General features: G+C 41.3%; 1 protein-coding gene across 8 annotated transcripts in view; it reads right to left on the reverse strand.

Moving 5' to 3' along the window:
• ADCY2 (adenylate cyclase 2) overlaps window positions 1–20,722 on the reverse strand; it is a 412,965-nt gene that overhangs the window by 76,033 nt on the left and 316,210 nt on the right. For all 8 annotated transcript variants that reach the window (XR_006221652.1, XM_042997735.1, XM_042997720.1 and 5 more), the window contains one exon: window positions 4,261–4,345. Coding sequence is in view for 7 of the 8 variants with exons in the window: in XM_042997735.1 (XP_042853669.1) it covers window positions 4,261–4,345 (85 nt within the window). In the remaining variant the exon portion in view is untranslated. The remainder of the gene's footprint in view (window positions 1–4,260; window positions 4,346–20,722) is intronic.

Below are 20,722 nucleotides of genomic sequence, written 5' to 3' on the forward strand. Positions count from 1 at the left end.
TGTCCCAGTGGTATTGGGGAGGCTGGGAGGGGACCACATGGAGCTGGATGAGCGGACATGGTGGAAAGGAACCGCACGGACAGGACATGAGTCCACGAGTGCTGACTTAGTGCCCGCTTATCAAAGTGTTTCAGTGGGCGGAACTCTGCTGGATTCCCTGGGAGACAGAAAGCAAATGTAGGAAACAAGTCTCATCTCAAAAAAAAACTACTCTATGTAAGGGAGACAACAGTTACACTCATCAGAGAGAGAGAGAGAGAGAGAGAGAGAGAGAGAGGAGGAGGAGGAGCCAAATAAGTTGTTAAACAATCAAGTGCTAAATTATGGGGCACAGATCCTAAGTCCCACGGCGCTCAAAGAAGAGCCCACTGCAGGGGCTGGTGGGGTTTCTGAGAAACTTTCTAGAAGGTAAGCAGTGGCAGGGCAACATGGCGGTGGGGGGACGACGCACTAGGGGGAGCGGCTAGGGCAAGGGAGGGTGGGAGTGAGGGACAGACAGCCGTGCTCTGGGCTTCTCGTTAGCAGTAACGGTGAGAACATATAAATTCCCTGACATTTTCCTCAGACTGTGCCACTGAACAAATATCTGTCTCATTTTTCAGAAGGAAAAAATGCGTTTCATTATCACTCTTATTCTTTGGCCATTTTTTTAGCCCCGAGGGACCACAGGCTATGTCTCTACCTTTTTTTTTTTTATATGAAATTTATTGTCAAATTGGTTTCCATACAACACCCAGTGCTCATCCCAACAGATGCCCTCCTCAATGCCCATCACCCACTTTCTTCTACCTTTTTATCAAACCCAGCTGCACAATGACCAGTCAGTATAGCTACATGTGTTATATTTCCTGTGTAAGACAGGGTAACAAAGGTAGAGCTCTTGGAGGAAAAAGATCAGTCAGGCTTACCTTTGCTCAACCTCCTTTATAAAAGTATTTTACTCTAATTCTTCATACAGAGAGTTCAATACCAGTAATATTTTTTAGAAATTTTTTCCCTGTAGTATAAGCATCAGTATTGCCTCTGGCATTTAAGTTTTCCAAAGGTCAATGTATGTTCATAGAAAGATATTAAGGATATTAACATTTCTTTCACAAACTCAGTACTTAATCCAAAAATAAATGCAAATCATACTAACACCTCAGAGAACTGGTAGGCTTTCAAGAGGCCAGAGAATGAGCAGTGAGGATGTCATACCTCTCCATGACCACTAGGAAATATTTGTGACACACACAGCTTTGGGCTGAATGGGGAGGGCCGAATAGAAAGCACGCTGAAAGCTTTCCTGGGTTGCCTTAATTTCTTTGATATTGATGGTGAGAAAAAAGCCCTTACAGAATAGTTTACACAGTACAAAGAACCTCTTATGGGAATGAGAAGAATTCCTTCTTGATTTTATCTGGATTCCCTCTGGATCAAGGATTACAGCTGACCACTGGTGGGGGTGGGGGTGGGGGACTCATTCACTGATCTAACTCAAGTTCAGAAAGAACAGACGTCCTCAAGCCTAGTCTCCCTGACCACTTTGGCAAAATACAGGCTTCCTTTGAAAAGGAGGTAGGCACCAGTTCATTCCCAGCACTGAGCTTTTCTCTCTCTCTCTTTTTTAATATGAAATTTATTGTCAAATTGGTTTCCATACAACACCCAGTGCTCGTCCCAACTGGTGCCCTCCTCAATGCCCATCACCCCCCCTCCCCCCCCACCCCTCATCAACCCTCAGTTTATTCTCAGTTTTTATGAGTCTCTTATGGTTTGGCTCCCTTCCTCTCTAACTTTTTTTTTCCTTCCCCTCCTCCATGGTCTGCTGTTAAGTTTCTCAGGATCCACACAAGAGTGAAAACATATGGTACCTATCTTTCCCTGGATGACTTATTTCATGTAGCGTAACCCTCTCCAGTTCCATCCACGTTGATCTCATTCTTTCTCTTTGCCAAGTAGTATTCCATTGTGTATATAAACCACAATTTCTTTATCCACACATCTCCAAAGGCAAGGGAATTAAAAGCAAAAATGAACTATTGGGACCTCATGAAGATAAAAAGCTTCTGCACTGCAAAGGAAACAGTGAACAAAATAAAAGGCAATAAAAGGAGTGGGAAAAGATATTTGCAAATGACATATCGGACAAAGGGGTAGTATCCAAAATCTATAAAGAACTCACCAAACTCCACACCCGAAAAACAAATAATCCAGTGAAGAAATGGGCAGAAGACATGAACAGACACTTTTCCAAAGAAGACATCCGGATGGCCAACAGGCACATGAAAAGATGCTCAACATCGCTCCTCATCAGGGAAATACAAATCAAAACCACACTCAGATATCACCTCACGCTAGTCAGAGTGGCCAAAATGAACAAATCAGGAGACTCTAGATGCTGGAGAGGATGTGGAGAAACGGGAACCCTCTTGCACTGTTGGTGGGAATGCAAACTGGTGTGGCTGCTCTGGAAAACAGCGTGAACGTTCCTCAAAAAATTAAAAATAGACCTACCCTATGACCCAGCAATAGCACTGCTAGGAATTTACCCAAGGGATACAAGAGTGCTGATGCATAGGGGCACTCGTACCCCAATGTTTACAGCAGCACTCTCAACAATAGCCAAATTATGGAAAGAGCCTAAATGTCCATCAACTGATGAATGAGATTTTCTCTTTAAGACAACACACGAGTTACGGACTCCCTAGCATCTGGTGTGGGGGGTGTCAGGGTTTCATGATGCTCCTGGGAAGGTGGGTGTGGGATCCTGAAGACCTCGAGGGACCACAGGCTGGGTCTGGGAGGGGCCAGGAGCCATGAAAGGTTGGGTGGGTTATACCGAACCTGAGAGGACAGACATTACATAAGACCAAAAGCATTCTCGCAAAGGCAGCAAAGTTGCTCTGGAGATACTTTCTCCAGCCTCCGCTTCTGTTTCTTTTCTATAGCAATTTAGTCTAAGAAAAAGTCAGCTTGAAACCTTAAATATACACTGTGTTCCACACCCCACCCCCCCACCCTGAAGACTGGATTCCTTAGGAACAGAAAATGACTAATGTGGCTACTTAGGCACAATGATAGAAGTTGCTTTAATTAGAACAAGGTTTGGATTTCCAGTGGGACCACAAATGATAGTTCCTATTCTGAAAACCTGAGAAGTGGGCTGCAGAAGCCTTATGGGGGCCAGGAAGTCAGAGGGCGGGGCCCGTGTGCTTTTCCACCTAAGGAAAATCTGAATGTGGATAATCAGGCTTTTTGGTATATTGAAGCACTTTAGAAACTTGACAAGGATTCCCAGGGGGCAGTAGTTACAACCTATAGCCTTCAGGTGATTTTAAAGAAATCTGAGATGCTCTGTGTGCATTCCAGGAAATCAGGAACCATAGTGCCACTTCTGGAAGTTTCCAATCCAATTCAAAACACCTCAACTATGATATAGCAAACACCCCCCACATAAGTTTGCAACGGTCCCCAGCAGACATCGTGCAGTGTCCACTGTTGAGAGGCAGAGACGAACTTTAAGATCTTTACACTTTTTAGCTAAAAGGTTCCAACACATTAGACGAGAATGGACCCGATGCTCAAAATCTGGCTCAGAGGGGGCCTCTCTTGTTTCCACACATCTCCAATGAACAAGATAAAACACTGACTACCTTTTTTGGATTTCTATCTCATTACTGGCTTTCTGAGGCTCTCATGGGGCCACTTGCTTTCGACTCAAGAATACACTTAGATTTGATTCTTACATCCTGAACTAGCACTTGACCCATCCAAGCTTGCAATGGTTGGTTTAAGTCATTAACTAACACTATGAATGAACACTGTTAATTAAAACACAAACAAAATATATTTTTGCATTTGCTGTTTTCATATGTCCCCAACTTTTATATCTTGGAAGTGGATATAAAAGAAGTATCTGGTTTACATTTTAATTCCCCTGCACACGAAAAGCCTCCTATTATACTAGGAGTGGCTGCTCTAAAATACTCTGAAAACTCAGAGGACATAATGGAAAATGGCAACAGAAATAAATAAACATGGATATAATTTGATGGTGTGACATCCAATGTTTCAAATAATCTTCAGCTCAGTGTCTTGATTGCACATGAGCTGCCTCAGTTTATATTCTGGGCTGCTGGCATGAAGGGTGCTTGAGTCTTCACTGGGATCCGTATCCCTTGAAATGTTAAATCAACAAGCCCGGTGTTTCAAGCCAGAAATCAGTTTGCCTTCAATGAACACAGTTTTAAAAATCAGGTCCATATGTGAAGTACCTACCAAAAGCTGTCCAGCAAAGCAGACGAAAAGGATACAGGCAAGCAAGAGAAATGCGGCTCCAAAGGAGATCCCGAGAATGGACGTCCTACCAGGAGACAAAGAGGAACAGGTTAGTGTGGGAGTAGTTCCCGTTACTCTGGAAAGCCATCAGTAATATTTGTGGCGTAATTAGGACTTAATTTCATGGGGCCTTCATTCCTCACTCATTTTGTGAAAAATGAAAACGGAGCTAAAACAAACCAAAAATGTGTCTATAGAAAAGCATGTCTACGGGGCGCCTGTGTGGCTCAGTCGGCTGAGGGCCAGACTTCAGCTCAGGTCATCATCTCGCGGTTCATGAGTTTGAGCCCCGCATCGGGCTCTGTGCTGACAGCTCGGAGCCTGGAGCCTGCTTCGGATTCTGTGTCTCCCTCTCTCTCTGCCCCTCCCTGGCTTGTGCTCTGTCTCTCTCTCTCTCTCTTTCAAAAATAAACAAACATTTTTTTTTTTAGTGTTTATTTTTGAGACAGAGAGAGAGAGAGAGAGACAGAGCATGAGTGGGGGAGGGGCAGAGAGAGAGGGAGACACAGAATCGGAAACAGGCTCCAGGCTCTGCTCTGTCAGCACAGAGCCCGACATGGGGCTTGAACCCACGAGCTGCAAGATCATGACCTGAGCGAAGTCAGACGCTTAGCCGACTGAGCCACCCAGGCGCCCCCAAAAGAAATAAACATTAAAAATTTTTTTTTAAAAAAAGAAAGAAAAGCGTGTCCACAATTATGTCTGATCAACTTGATGATTCATCAAAGTAAGCACCGGTTCCTTAGGAAAGGAAAACAATCTTTTTACAACTCTCCTTTGCACCTGGTACTTTTCTGCCCGCATGTCGTCTCTTGCCTGCCACTGATGTCTTGGCTGCTGCTGCTTCTAGAGAAGTCTCATCAGATGCCCTGCAAGATCTCAAGACCCATCCTTACGCCTGCTCACTGAGGAAACAGGCTTGTCTTCCCCAATACAATCCAACCAGATTCAACTCCCTTCCAAACTGATGCAGCTATACGATTACCGAGGTTCCCCGAAGATGCCAGGGGCCATGGCCTTCACATTCTTGCACAAGCGGACGAACACGCAAACTTCCCGTGATCACGTGAAAAATTAAGTCACAATTCTGCTACCGACACATTACGGGTAGATAAAAGCATTTATATGAATCGTACACCTCTCTGAGACATCCTTTAAATGGCTCGAAAGTTCCGAGCCTCCTACAACTTCATTTATTCCAAGGACAGAAGCGTTAAGGGGTACCAAAGGAGCTGAACCACAATGAAGAATTAAAGGTGCGATTCAAATGAGACATCAGAGGAGAGGTCAGGTGGTGTATGCGTCAGACTGCGATGGAACCTCCCGCCAATGAGGTTGGCTAGAGACACTGGGGAGACAGGACCGGCACAGAGAACGCAGCGGCAAGATGCTGAATGTCGATTAGCTGCGCGGAAGCCTCAGATGCAAACCAGCCACACGCTGAAATCCCAGCGACCATGCGACGGTGAGTCCGTGGGGAAGGAAAGGGAGCAAGTAACCGGTGAACTATATAAATCCCCTGATGCCATCGCCATGGGAAGGCCCCACTCAGCTCACGTTCTCCAACACCTACTCTATCGTGAGACGATCACACATCAAGGAAGAGCGACAAAAGTCAGACGTCAAACCAAAACCTGCGCCTGACAACGATGACGCACCGGGCACAGAGTTATCTTCTAGAAGGATCCGCAGTGCTTTCGAATACCTGGCCCGATGGTGTGACGTCGGTGCACGTTTCACGAGGCACGTTAGGTCTCCGCTAGAGGGGGTAGCACAGCAAATACACCGAGTCCCATGCTAGGCTGCGACGATGCAAAGACAAGTAAGGTGTCACACCTGTTTTGAGCTGCTTACAGGGTAGCAGAGGTAAGCACCATACATCCTAACCTCCCCTACCTAGAGCGTCCTGCTTTCAGACATCACCCAGTCCCCGGTTGGAAGCCACGGGTCTCTCATGTCCCCAACACGCGATCTCAGAGCTTCCCGCTCAGCCGGGCGGCGTGGAGGGAGGGGAACGTGCAACAGCCAACACCTCTCAGCAGTCTTGTGACTGACGGACAGCACAGTAACTCATCTGCTGAATTTGTTTGCCATCTTTCTCATCCATTTTTATAGGAGAGCTCTGAGGAGTTTTCTTAGATTCTGTGCTGCCTCGTTCCTTTCTGCCGTCAAGGTAATGTCAGCTTCACGAGGCTGAGTTCAGGCACATAACATCTCTTTCTTGGGTCTGAAACTTCAGATAACAGATAAATGATCTTTTATGGAAGGGTTGGTAAATATCTACGATAAAACCGTCTGATGATAGTGACGGCGATGATGGTAATGGTGATGATGGTGGTGGTGGTGATGATACAACACGGCGATGATGTGAGGAGAGATTATTTATTCTGTACCAAGTGCTGTTCTAAAGGCTTTATATGTAGAGTTCACTTAACCCTCACAATGATCATGAGTACTAGTTACTATTATTACCCCATTTTACCAAGGAGAAATTGAGGCCCAGAGAGGTTAAAGAGCTTGCCTAAAGTTACACGTCTATTAAGCGGTGTGGTTAGGAGTAATGTCTGTTCAATTGTACTCCTGACCCAGGTTCGATTTTAGGGGTAGACACGTCACATTCCTGCCTTGTTTCCTGGTTCTAGGTCTTGAGTCAATTTTGATAATTTTCCTGGAAAATTACCCATTCCATTTAAATTTTCAAAGGTAAAATATTCTACATAATATTCTTTTAATTTTACAAGCCTCCATATTTGAAGCATTTTTTTCTTGTCCTTAATGTTATTTTTTTCCCCTCTCTAGATCAGAGTTTTGAAGTGTTGCATGTCTGTTGATCTCAGTGAATGAGCTTTTGGCTTATTATGAAGGTCTATGCTTTCTGACAGTTTTCTACATAGTTTCTGATTTAAGTTTTAAAAATTGCTTCCTCCTTCTTCATGCAAACTTATACTGTCTCTTTCTTGATTGTCACTTATTGCCATTTTTTTGTATTTTATAATAAATGCACTGAAGTACATAAATATTCCTATAAATACTGCTTTAGCCAAGTCCTATAGCTTTTGATTTATAGTTACTCATCTTCTTTCTTCTCTAAAAAGTCTGTACTTTCAATTTCCATTTCCTTTTAAAACAGGAATAATTCCAAAGTGTGATTTACAAATTCCACAAGGAGATTATTTTTAGCCTGTCCCTGTTATTTCTAATTTCATTAGATTTGATCGGAGAGAGTGGTCTCTTTTATTTCCACTTTGACAATTTATTTTTCTCCTAGGGTGTGATGAATATGATCTACTCCTATTATATCTTATGGATTTCTGAAAATGACACATATTTCCTTTATGCTGGAAACAAAACATGTTCCCTAAATACATCTATTGTCAGAGCCGGATGAGTTAGTCAAATCCCCAGTGGGTTGACTTAATGGCTCAATTTGGTCTGTCAATTTTAGAATGTATTAATATTTCTGGCTAGGATTGTGGGTTTGTCAATATATCTGAACACTTTAATCGCATCTCTTTATTTATTTCGAAGAGGTGTTGGAGTGCATGAAGATTTATGATTATTAACTCTTCTTGGTGACTATACCATTGTAAAAGTCTTTCTTTTTCTCAGGCTGAATGCCTTCCACTTGATTCCATATCATCAGAAATTTTTATTCCTGCAGCTTTCTTTTTCCTCTAAGCTGTTTCTCAGAATAGCTGTTTTCCATCCTTTATTTCCAAACTGTCTTGTCTTTTAATTTTAGTGAGATCTCCTGTACCTGGTACACAGGTGACCTTTTGTTTTAGCCTCAATCTTTGAGCCTCTTTCCATGAATAGGACATTTTTATCCACTCAGTTATTAAAATTGGTTAAGATTTGACCGCTTGTTCCACCTTAGTTTCTCGAAATGTTCGGTGGAATTCACAAAAAAGTCAACAGAGTATCAATCTTCTTCTAATCTAAGATTTAAAATATTAATAAATTTAATAGATATACCCCTATTAAAACTTTCTATCCAATTATGTGTCAGTTTTGGTAGGGTAGCTTTTCTTTTTTTTTTTTTTTAATTTTTTTTAACGTTTATTTATTTTTTAGACAGAGAGAGACAGAGCATGAACGGGGGAGGGGCAGAGAGAGAGGGAGACACAGAATCCGAAACAGGCTCCAGGCTCTGAGCCATCAGCACAAAGCTCGACATGGGGCTCGAACTCACGAACCGCGAGATCGTGACCTGAGCTGAAGTCGGAGGCTTAACCGACTGAGCCACCCAGGCGCCCCGGTAGGGTAGCTTTTCAAGCAATTTTCCCATTTTATTAAGTTGTGAACCTTTTTGGCCTTGAGTAATTTGTAATATTCCATATCTATTATATAATATTATAATATTATATCTATTACATAATATTCCATATCTGTTAATGTCTGTAGGATCTGTGGTGAATCCCCTTTTATTCCTTATGTCATTAATTTGTGCGTTCTGTGATGATCTCTCTTTCTTGATCAGTCTTGCTAGTGGCTTAGGAATTTTTAAACTTTTTCAAAGAATCAACTTTTGGCTTTCTTAATTTTCTGTATTGGTTATTTTCTATTATGGATTTCTTCTTCCTTCTTGAACATCTTTTCCCTTCTACTTGATGTGCTCATCTCTTTATGGCTTCCTAAGTCAGAAACTTAGACAACAAATTTTAGCCCTTTCTTCTTTTCTAATGTAAGTATTTGAAAACTACAGATTCCTCTCTAAATTATTGCTTTAAACTACATCCCCATATCTTGGCATGGTTTTTTTTTGATATTCAAAACATTTTCTAATTTCTCTTATGATTTTTTCATTTGACTCATAGGTTCTTCAAAAGCATAAAATCTAATGCTGAAATATTTGTGGATATTTTAGTTTTTATTTTTATTTATTTACTTTTTAAATGTTTATTTATTTTTGAGAGCGAGAGAGAGAGACAGAGCATGAGCAGGGGAGGGGCAGAGAGAGAGGGAGACACAGAATCCGAAGCAGGCTCCAGGCTCTGAGCCTCCGCACAGAGCCCGACGTGGGGCTTGAACCCACGAACCGTGAGATCATGACCCGAGCTAAGGTCTGGCAGTTAATCAACTGAGCCACCGAGGCACCCAGATTGGTGGATATTTTTGATATACACTTTTTATTTCTAACCTGATTTTAGTGTGGTTGGACATCATACTGAAAGATTTTTTATCTTTTCAAATGTATTTCAATCTTTACAAATTTGTCGAGATGCTTCTATGGCCTAGTATGTGTTCTGGCCGTGGTCCACGTGCAGCTTAAAATCACATGTATCAGGGGCATCTGGGTGGCTCAGTCGCTTAAGCATTGGACTTCAGCTCAGGTAGTGATCTCATAGTTCATGGGTTCAAGCCCCACATCGAGCTCTGCAGTGACAGTATGGAGCCTGCTTGAGATTCCCTCTCTCTCCCCGCTGTATTGAATAACCAGTTAGTTGTCTTTTAGAAACATTCACAGAATATCAGCATACAGTCTTTGATACTCTCTCACATGTTTAAGCACATCGAATGCCGTGCATCTCGTCCTGCAGATTCAAGTTTGCTCCTGGCATCATTTCAGGTCAGCCCAAAGAACTTCTGTTAGCATTTCTTACACTGTAGGTTTGCTGAACTCCTTTAGCTTTCTTTCACTTGCAAAATGTCTTTATTTCATCTCATTTTTAAAACAAGAATAGCTTCACTGAATACTGGATTCAGCATTGGCCATATTTATACCAGTGGTTCTAATCAGGAGTCGGTCATCATTCCCCTCATCCATCTCTAGCTACAATGTCTTTTTCCTCTGGCTGTATTGAAGGTAGTCCCCCCCCCCATTTTCTCTTTGGCTTTAGCAGTTTGACCTTAATGTATCACCTGTGGTTTGCTTTCTATGTATTCTGCTTGCCGTTGGCCAAAGTTCTTGCCTTTGAAGGTTAACATATTTCAATCAACTTGGGGCAATTTGTCACTAAGTATACCGGCAATTTCCTATTTGTCTTCTAATGCCTTTCCGTTCCATCTCCTCAAAATTCCATTCCCCAGATTCTCTGCCAACTGTTTCTAACTAGGTTTGGCCAACGGGAAGTACTGGCGGAGCCTGGAGGCTGCTGGGGGAAGCAAGAAGCCTGGGGGGTTCCCTTTCTTACTCTCTATTTAGCAACCATTTTCTCAACAGCCCGCAACTCCTGCCTCCCAGGAGGTCTCGGGTCCCTGGCAGACAGCCCATCCCGCCCTGGTCCCACGAAGGCCTGGTGTGGTTCTAGCCCCTGCAGGAAGGTCCGGGAGCCTGCATTTCTGGCAAGCCACCTCCTCCTGTGTCCTTCCAAACCCAACGATGGCAGCTTCCTCGTCGCTGTTATACCCTCTCCTGTTTGGTTTCTCAGCCCTTCTCTCATTCTGTAAGGGTTTCACTTTATTAAATTACCTTGTGGAAACACCTTAGGCAATTTCTGTTCTGTAGTGGACTCAAAGCCATTAACTAACCTTTTTTCTGGGTACTACCTCATTAGTGGTTAAATGGAAACACAGGAAGGACTGGAGTCAGTTACTTCTCCAAATTTCTTCCTTTTTCCTTTGGGGGGAAAAAAACTCCCCATTGTTCAGTTTTTACTAGAAGTATGGAGAAATATTTACATTTTTCCATTGGTTATGGCATATCTGAATTTCCTCAGGAATGGATAAGTTATTATGGATTGTACCGGCCTCTAGTCAACACATATCTCAACAGAGCCAGTGACTGTTATGGGTTAACCTACTTGTGAATCAAAGTTGAAATAAAAGATTCCTACACTACAATGACTTTTCGAGGCTCTTGTTTTTTCGATGCATTTCAATTTCGGTTTTAGGAGTAATTAGTTTGCTATGAAGACAGGTGATAGAGAGTCTGGACATTCGAACAGACATAGTGACGTGAGCCTGAAGGAACCACAGGAGCATTGAAATGGACTCTCGCGTTTTATAGTCCCCCACCTGATACAGCGAAGAACCTCAAAGAAGAGCTGGTGGCATTTTTTTTTCTGGATGCATCCGACGACCACTACTTTGCTCTTTCTCAAATGTCAGAATTCCCACAGACAGCGGGCTGCTGATAAAGGAAGAGAGTCGTGCTAACACTATCGAGTCTCTGTTTTTGCATTGGTGAAATGGATGACAGATCACCATTAAAGCAGGAACGAGCATTCTTAAGAGTACGTTAGGACATGAACTACCAACCATGACTCAAGAAGAAAACAGAAATTCTGAATAGGCCTATCGGAGTAGAGAGATGGAATCAGTAATTGGAACAAAACCCAAACCAAAATTTACTTGCAAAGAAAAGTGCATGCCCAGATGGCTTCACTGGTGGTTTCTACAAAACACGTACAGAAGGGTTTTTACTGTCGTTTCCACAAACGCTTCCGGAAAGTGAAAAGGATGGAACATGTTCTCATTCTATCGGGTCAGTATCACCTTGGAGCCAATATCGGAGAAAGCTATCTCACAAGGAAACAAAACGCAGACTGGTATCTCTTAGAAGTATAGATACAAGAACATTGGCAAAATATCGGCAAACTGAAGCTAGTCACATATAAAAAAGGATTCTATAACATGACCGAGAGGGATTTACCTGAGTAATGCAAGGTCGGTGTAATATCTGAAAATCAATCAATATAATACACTACATTAATAAAGGACAAGAACCCCACACGATCGTCTCAGTAGCTATAGAAAAGCGTTAGACAAAATCTGAAACCCTTTTGTTATAAAAACTCTCAACAAACTAACATTAAAAGGGGATTTCCTTTATCTTGATTAAGGCAACTGTGAAAAACCCACAGATGACATCATACTTAATGATGAATTGCTGAATGTTTTCCTCCTAAGATCATGAACAGGAATATATCTGTGCTATGACTACTTCTATTGAAATTACCCTGAGGCTTCCAGTCAGGGAAGTTAGGCAAGAAAATGAAATAAAGGGCATCACATTGGAAAGGAAGAGGTTGTCTGAATTTGTAGATGATATGGTCTGGTACAGAGAACACGATGTCACAGCCCGAGACTCAGACTCAGAGTGGCTCAGACCTGTGGCTGTCCAGTGTTCAAGTTCACAGCACACTGGCATTTGTGTTCAGATGGAAGCACCTGTCATCCCAGGGAACAAGAAATCCCATGAGACAAAGTAATGGCTGGCCAAAAGCTCTTAATTATAATCATTTATCCTGCCCACTCTTTCAAAACCATGTTCAAACTCATTAAACATACCAAGATGTTTGTGTCACATAATCAACTTTAACATTCTAGTTGCAAAGCGGTTTCTTTTTTTTTTTTTTTTACTTTGGATGACTGATTTATTCTTTTTTTGATGATTTCTTTTTTAAAAAATTTTTATTTAATTTATTTTTTTTAATTTGCATCGAAGTTAGTTAGCATACAGTGCAACTATGATTTCAGCAGTCGATTCCTTAAGGCCTGTGACCCATTCAGCCCCTCCCCCCTCCCACAACCCCTCCAGGAAGCCTCAGTTTGTCCTCCATATTTAAGAGTCTCGTATGTTTTGTCTCCCTCCCTGTTTTTACATTATTTTTGCTTCCCTTCCCTTGTGTTCATCTGTTTTGTATCTTAAAGTCCTCATATGAGTGAAGTCAGATGATATCTGTCTTTCTCTGACTAATTTCGCTTAGCTGTTTCTCTTTAATGCACAAGCATAAATGATTTATATGCTCCCTGAAAAGCAAACTTGACTCTTCCCTGTCACAAGGCAAAAAGAACTATGCTTTTTTAGTGATAATTCTTGACTTTGGCACTTTAATCAAGTGTATTGTGACCATATATGGAAAAGGCTGATTTGAGACAAGGTCCTTTTTCCTTTCTGGTTTTTTTCTAGTCGGTGTATTGCTCGCAGGTGGTCGTGACACGGATGAGGAAACACATTTGCAGACAGGAAAAATCCAGCAGGAATATATATATGTCCCCCAATATCTAAAAGTTATATGAATTGTAAACTATTTCTATAAGTAAATAATGGTATCTTCACCTTGAATTCCATTTAATGGGATGACTTTCATGTCCCTCCTCCCTTGTTGCCCTCACTCCTCCCCGCAAAAATGATGTGGATTCTCCCATCAGTGCCCTGTTTGCACCTGTTACGTGGGGTTCGGCAAGGAAAGAACTCAGGAAAGAAGGCTTTTCTTCTAACTATAAGTTAGCATGAAGTAATACACATCCCTTTATCTCTCTCTCTTTTAAGTGATAGGTGACAGAACTTCAAAATGAAAGGGAATTTGGTAAAAAAAAAATGAAAAGGAGAAAAGACACTGAAATATTCATCACCATTACAGATCACAGTAGCCTTTCTCTGATGATAGGACTTTGCAGCAACTTTGAGATGTTCTGGCCGCTTCAAGTCGTATGATGTGGGAAACGGGAGGCGGCGTTGTTTTTGGCAGAGCAAAAACTTCTACATCACAGCGACAAGAAGGGGTGAAGATTTGAAGTTTAAGACATACTATTCCCCAGAAGGTCCGTCTTCTCTTTCTACACTCATTTCTTACGTGAGCCCATCCTAACCAAGGGATTTAAATATTACGTATGCGCTGGGTTTTCCGAATTATGACTTCAACCCTAGCTCCTCCATGAACCCTCCAGGACTCGCACATTCCCTCCCTCCGTGAAGCTCCATCACTTGTCTAAGATGCACACACATGTCTTTGATGCCCAGAACTGAGCCCTTGATTCACGTCTCTCCCTGACCTGCTCCTTCCCCAGGATGCTTCCTCCCTGTAAATGGCAACCCCATTTTCCCAATTGCTCAGGCCAAAAACCAAAACCAACACCAAAACAAAAATCTCACAGAACTCCGCTTTCTCTTATTCTCCACATCTCATCCAATGGCAAGACTTGTCTCCATCACTCTTCATGAGATACTCCAGAATTTGACCACTTTTTACCACCTGCACTGCTACTCCAGTACCAACCGTCATCTTAACTGGGCTTCCTACTTCCAGCCCCCCTCCCCTGTAGCGCAGCAAAAACAATGCTTCTAAATGTAGCCAGATCACATCCTCGGCTGAGAACCTTCCAGGGCTTCCTGGCGCATTATACCTAATGTTCTCCCAGTAGCCTGTGAGAGCCAACACCTGTCTTCACACTGCTCCTCTGACCCCATCCTCCACAGTGCTCACCTGGCTCACTCTCCTCCTTGAACACACTGTGGCTCCTATCATCTAGAACATTCTGCCAGATATCCACAGAATTCCCATTTCAATTCACTCGGGCCTCTGCTTTAATGTTATTTAATCAGTGATGCTTTCCCTGATCACCCTCATCTGAAATACCACCTTCCAGGGTGCCTGAGTGGCTCAGTCAGTTAAGTGTCCAACTTCAACTCAGGCCATGATCTCACGGTTCGTGAGTTCGAGCCCCATGTCAGGCTCTGTGCCAACAGCTCAGGGCCTGGAGCCTGCTTCAGATTCTGTGTCTCTCTCTCTGTCCCTCCCCTGCTGGCACTCTCTCTCTCAAAAGTAAAATAAAAACATAAAAAGAAATGGAAATATCACCTTCCACTGCTCCGTAGTGTTCTACTGTGTCTTATTTTTCTTAAAAGCATATCACCACTGAATTATTGTATATGTATTTGTTTATTACATTATTGTCATATGTCCTAATAAAATGTAAGTTATATGAGAGAAAAGGCATTTCGGGGGCTCCTGATGCTTTCCTAGCATCTCTCACTGTGCTTGGTATGTGACAGCTCAAAATCTCCTGCTGAATGATTCCACAAATGTTCGGCTGCGTGTGTGCTTCTGTTGTGAATTTCTATTTCTATAACAAATGCTCAGAATAGGCATGAAGTAAAGGTACATGGCCTGTTTTATTGAGTGAAAACACGCTCGGTTCCACTTTTATTGTTATCGCTCGTTTCTTACCACACCAGTGGCATTCAGCTAACTGCAACACAAATCTGTTTTCATTCCTGGAGAGAACAGAGGTTTTCATGAATTCCATTTTTTTCACGATGGTAACAATTTTTAGACAGGCCCTCTGTTGTACACACTGAAGGCTACAAATTCTAGCTCCCCTTGGAGCCAGGTTTGAGCATGTGATTAAGATCTGCCTTGGGTTATAAACCAAAGGGTCATGAGGTAGCTGCTGGGAAGTTTCCTCAAGAGAGGGCAGTAATGAGTGTTTTCTGCCCTCTGCTTCTGAGTCTGTTCCTCCATCAGGTTGCTCAGAATGTGTGTTGCCATCTTAGAGAATGAAGATGAGGAACCAAGTCTAATGAAAGTAGGAATGTGTGCTGGAGGGATCCAGGCCCCCCAAAGAACCCAAAGGACAGAGCACCATACTGCCTCTGGCCTTTTTATTAATGGGGAAGAAATTAAACTGCTAACTCACATTCAAGCTACTCACTGTGGGTATTTTCTTACTTTCAGATGACCTGAATCCGCAGCTGGGTATCGTTCATCTCCGTAAAAGCCATAGGGTTCATTTATCTTGGACCGTGAGAATGATCTCCCTCCCCTTCCCCTCTTTCCTCTTCCTTCCTCCCTCCCTTCCTTCCTTTCTTCCTTACTTCCATTTTTCCTTCCTTCCTTCCTTCCTTCCTTCCTTCCTTCCTTCCTTCCTTCCTTCCTTCCCTCCTTCTTCCTTCTCTGTGTATCCCCCCTTTCTCCCCCTTCCTTTCATTCCTCTAAGATTCATACCCACTCATGGGGAGGAGTTTGGTGTCATAGTATCTAATATTTGAAACCACCAAAGAAAAAGTTCACTTTTTTTTTGAAAGAGCATGTGGGGGGGGGGGGGTGGGGAGAGGGAGAGGATCCCAAGCAGGCATCACACTCAGTGTGAAGTGTCACAAAGGGCTCAATCTCATGATCTTGGGATCAGGACCTGAGCCAAAATCAAGAGTTGGCTGCTCAACCAACGGAGCCACCCAGGCGCCTGAAAATAAAATCTACTTTCAATGGACATGAATGATTCTACCATTAAACTTCCTCCAATTTTTCTTTTCCTTCTTGGAGATAAAACCAAAATGAAAGTGACTCTTTTGAAATGAGTATTAAAGAATTAATGAGCACTGATTACTGAAATGAGTCATGGAATAATTATCAAAGAATCTCAATAGAAATAATAGATCTCACATATTTAAGTTTATAATTTTGCTACTAATTTTGCTTAAGTAAAATACCACTATTCTTAATTTAACTTGGGCTAATGAAACACACTGATATTTAACTAACCTTTATTAGGAAAAAAATCATTCTTATTGTAACAATTGCCTATGCCTGGTTTAATGTATTTAGTTTGGAAGATAAGATTAATGAAACTACTAAAAATTGCAAAAACAATTCAGGCTTGATCATTTTTGGTCTTCGAAAAGCAGCTTACATTTCTGATAAAGTTATTATATAAGGCAGACAGAAATGAGAGACTCAGCCTAAAAAAGAGAAGCCAATTAATAATTTAATTACAACTATTTAAATTCTGAGACTAGAGCCAGATTCAAGATTACGTGCCAAAGAGGGATGACATAAGGCAAGGCCCTCTTTTAGGCCAAATCTTCCCCCTTACTGATCCCTTCAAGGTCAAAAATTCCTCTACTGTTAATTATTCATGCACTCATTCATTCCTTCATTCATTAGTTATTTTAGTCCTTTTTTTTCAAAAAATATGAGGTAGTTTCCCCAAAATAAAACAGAAAAAATAAGAGGTCAGAGCATTAATAAATAAATGAGGTCATATTAGAAGTGAGAAGCATCATTATCCCAATGAAAATTCTTCATAAAGTATAACAAAATTATTATTTTTAGATAGATAAACTCATTATCAAGGAAGAGAAAATACTAAATACACAGAGAGTATTTAAAAGCAGAGTGTGTAGGGGTATTGATGAAAAACAGCCCAGGAGGAACCAGGGGCTTATACGTGCCTTGGAGTGTGAGATTTAATGTCTATGCTATGCAAAGTAGGGATGCTCTCAGGCATTTTATTGACGGGAAATTGGAACTGAACTCTTGAATAAAGTCAGAAGCCATGAAGTGCTATCCTACCAAGAAATAAGAAACAAAAACTATGCCCACCAGGCTGATAATTTTCAGGGAAGTTGACTAACTAGGGTGATGAGTGGAAACAGAGTCATCCTGAAATGAGATCCATGCTAAGGGGTTAGTCAAATGCACTAACCCCTTGTGTAGTGAAGGGCCTTGGACCTTGACCTTACTTTAACAAAATGCTTTGACTTGAACTAGTGAACCCCAGAGACAGCTTGTGGAGACTGAAAAACATATCGTAATAATGCCTTTGCAACTCAGAGTATGAGATCACCATGGACCCAAACCCTGGATGCTGGTGAGCTCACAGTTAAAATTACATACAATCCAAGGAGGCATGTCACTATGAGTCAAAAGATATATCACACAGCAGAATTCATGCATTTATACACCATCATAACAGAATGAAGGAAGTGCTATTTTCATGCAATATATTTATGATACTAATAAAGGAAAAGAAAAAAAAGGAATCCTTAGTAAAATACAGAATTACAAAGAAATTCAGATTTTAAAAAGAACAAATAGACTTCTTAGATATAAAATAATCATTGAAATTATACACGCGATGTGGATGAGGAAATTGCCAGAATGACTGCAGCACAATGAAATAAGTGTAAACTTGGAGGAAAAATTTTAAGACCCAGTAAACATAATAACACAATATACAATTAATAAGATTTCAGGAGGAAAAAGTAAGGATAGAAGAATACATAAGGTGATAATGTTAGAACTTCCAAGAACTAAGTAGAAATATGAATCTTGAGATTGAAAAATCACACCTAGTCACTCAGGTAAATAAGAACAAATATACATTGGGAAATAATATAGTGAAGTTTGCAGGGGGCTGGGAAGCACACATGGAGTAAAGACAAATTATCTAAAAAGGAATATAATGGGATTGACAGAAAACATTTCATTAGCAACAACAGCTGCTGAAATTGATGTGCTATCATCATCATAATAGTAAGGGAAAATGAGTTAACTTAGAATTTTATACCCAGTTAAACTACTATTGAAGAGCAAATGTGAAAAAGGTAGGTAAAAATATTTTAATATAAAGAAAAAAGTAGGTGCTAATGCTACCCACAGACCTTAATAAAAGAGGTAATAAATGATATATATCAGCAAGAAGAGACACTTGAAGAAATAACTTTTTAAAAGATGGTGAAATAAATAAAGGGATTTAAGAGTATACCAGGAAAGGGGGCACCTGGGTGGCTCAGTTGGTTAAGCATTTGACTTCAGCTCAGGTTATGATCTTGCAGTTTGTGAGTTTGAGCCCTGTGTCAGGCTCTGTGCTGACAGCTCAGAGCCCGGAGCCTGCTTTGGATTCTGTGCGTCCCTCCCTTTCTGCCCCTAACCCATTCGTGCTCTCTCTCTCCCTCTCAAATAAGCATTAAAAAAAAAAAAAAAGAGTACACCAGATAAGCACTGACAAATGTGTATAATTTTTGAATGATTATATTGTACACCTGAAGCTAATATGACATATGTTAATTATGCTGTAATTAAAAAAAGGCATTGATGGGGCACCTGGGTGGCTCAGCTGCTTAAGCATCTGACTCTTGATTTCAGCTCAGGTCATGATCTCACAGTTTGTGAAATCCAGCTCTGCCTCAATTTCTGTTCTGATAGTGCTGAGCCCGCTTGGGATTCTCTCTCTCCCTCTTTTTCTGCCCCTCCCTGCTTTTGCTCTCTCTCTCTTTCTCTCTCAAAATAAGTAAATAAACTAAAAAAAATTGATGAAGAAATAAGCTGGTAAAGAACAAGAGCAAATCTAAATCAATACTGACTATAATTATCTGGAACAAAATCTCTAAGAAATAATTATGTACAAGATACAATGATTGACTTCAGAATATATTGAATGAAAACTGTATGTTATATACATACAGTTATATACATATGTGGTTACATAAGTACATACATTTTAGATATGTATGCTGTATATAACTATGTGTGTGTATATATCTGTGTGTGTGTATATATATATATATATAGAGAGAGAGAGAGAGAGAGACAGAGAGAGAAGAGAGAGAGGACACATGTGCACAAGGAAGAGAGAGAGAGAGATTAACTAGTAAAGGAAAAGAACAGAACAAAGAAAACTGAATCAATCCTTTAGAAGTTAGGAAGTGGGGAAGTACACCAAGAAAGGCAAGGTAATTGAAATGTAAGATGGCAGAAGTGAGTCCACATACATCAGCAATAAAATCAAACACAAGTGGAATCAAATCACATTAATACCGAAAAAATATCAGATCGAATAAATAAAAACCAAAATAAAAATCGATGCTGCTCACAGGAAGTATACCCAAACAATGACAGCTTCAAGATCACAGAAACTTATCTACAGTAAACATATCATAGGATCAAATTTGTACCGCCTGGATCGCGTGCACATGCGTGTTTATTGTTTTACGCTCTGTACTTTTCTGTATCTTTGAAATACTTCACAAGAAGAATCGTTTAAAAAGAAAAAAGAAAGAAACATGAGGACACTAGCATGAAAATAAGAGGGCATTATAATACAACATAAACATAATATAATATAAATGTAATACGAAACAACCACAGAAAGTTCCAGTCTCCACTCTCCCTCAGTGGAGCCCGCGGACCTACCCTGAGCTCTCCAACTGCCAACACAAAGAGGGAAGTGCAAACCAGCACAGATTTCAAAATGTTCCGGCTCAAAATCCAACTTGTTGCTCAAGAGAAACCCACTAATAATTGGTGATGATGCCTGAGACAACGAACTTCCGTGGATCCTCTTAAAGATACAGCACAACAGAAGAGAGGTAAGAAAAGAAAAGCAGAGACAGAAGACATCTCCCCGATGCTCTCTGAAAAGTGCAATCCCACAAATTATTTTCCTTGGTCCCTGGAAGTTTCTGGCTTCTTTGGCATCATCTTTTAAAGTGTCCCAGTAATGGGGCGCCTGGGTGGCTCGGTCGGTTAAGCGTCCGACTTCAGCTCAGGTCATGATCTCACGGTCCGTGAGTTCGAGCCCCGCGTCGGGCTCTGTGCTGACAGCTCAGAGCCTGGAGCCTGTTTCAGATTCTGTGTCTCCCTCTCTCTCTGCTCCTCCCCTGTTCATGCTCTGTCTCTCTCTGTCTCAAAAATAAATAAACGTTAAAAAAAATTTTTTTTAAAAAAATAAAGTGTCCCAGTAGTGGATTGCTGGGTCATAGGGTAGATCTATTTTGAATTGTTTGAGAAACCTGCATACTGTTTGCCAGAGTGGCTGCACCAGTTTGCATTGCCAACAGGGCTCTGGGGTTGCTTTTTCTCAAAGAGAACAAACCAAATTAATTTGAGAAGATGTACACAGCCCTGTGTTTACTGCAGCATTGTCTACAATAGCCAAGATACAGAAGCCGCCC

The sequence above is a fragment of the Panthera tigris genome, chromosome A1 (assembly GCF_018350195.1).
Source record: "Panthera tigris isolate Pti1 chromosome A1, P.tigris_Pti1_mat1.1, whole genome shotgun sequence".
Lineage (NCBI taxonomy): Eukaryota > Metazoa > Chordata > Mammalia > Carnivora > Felidae > Panthera > Panthera tigris.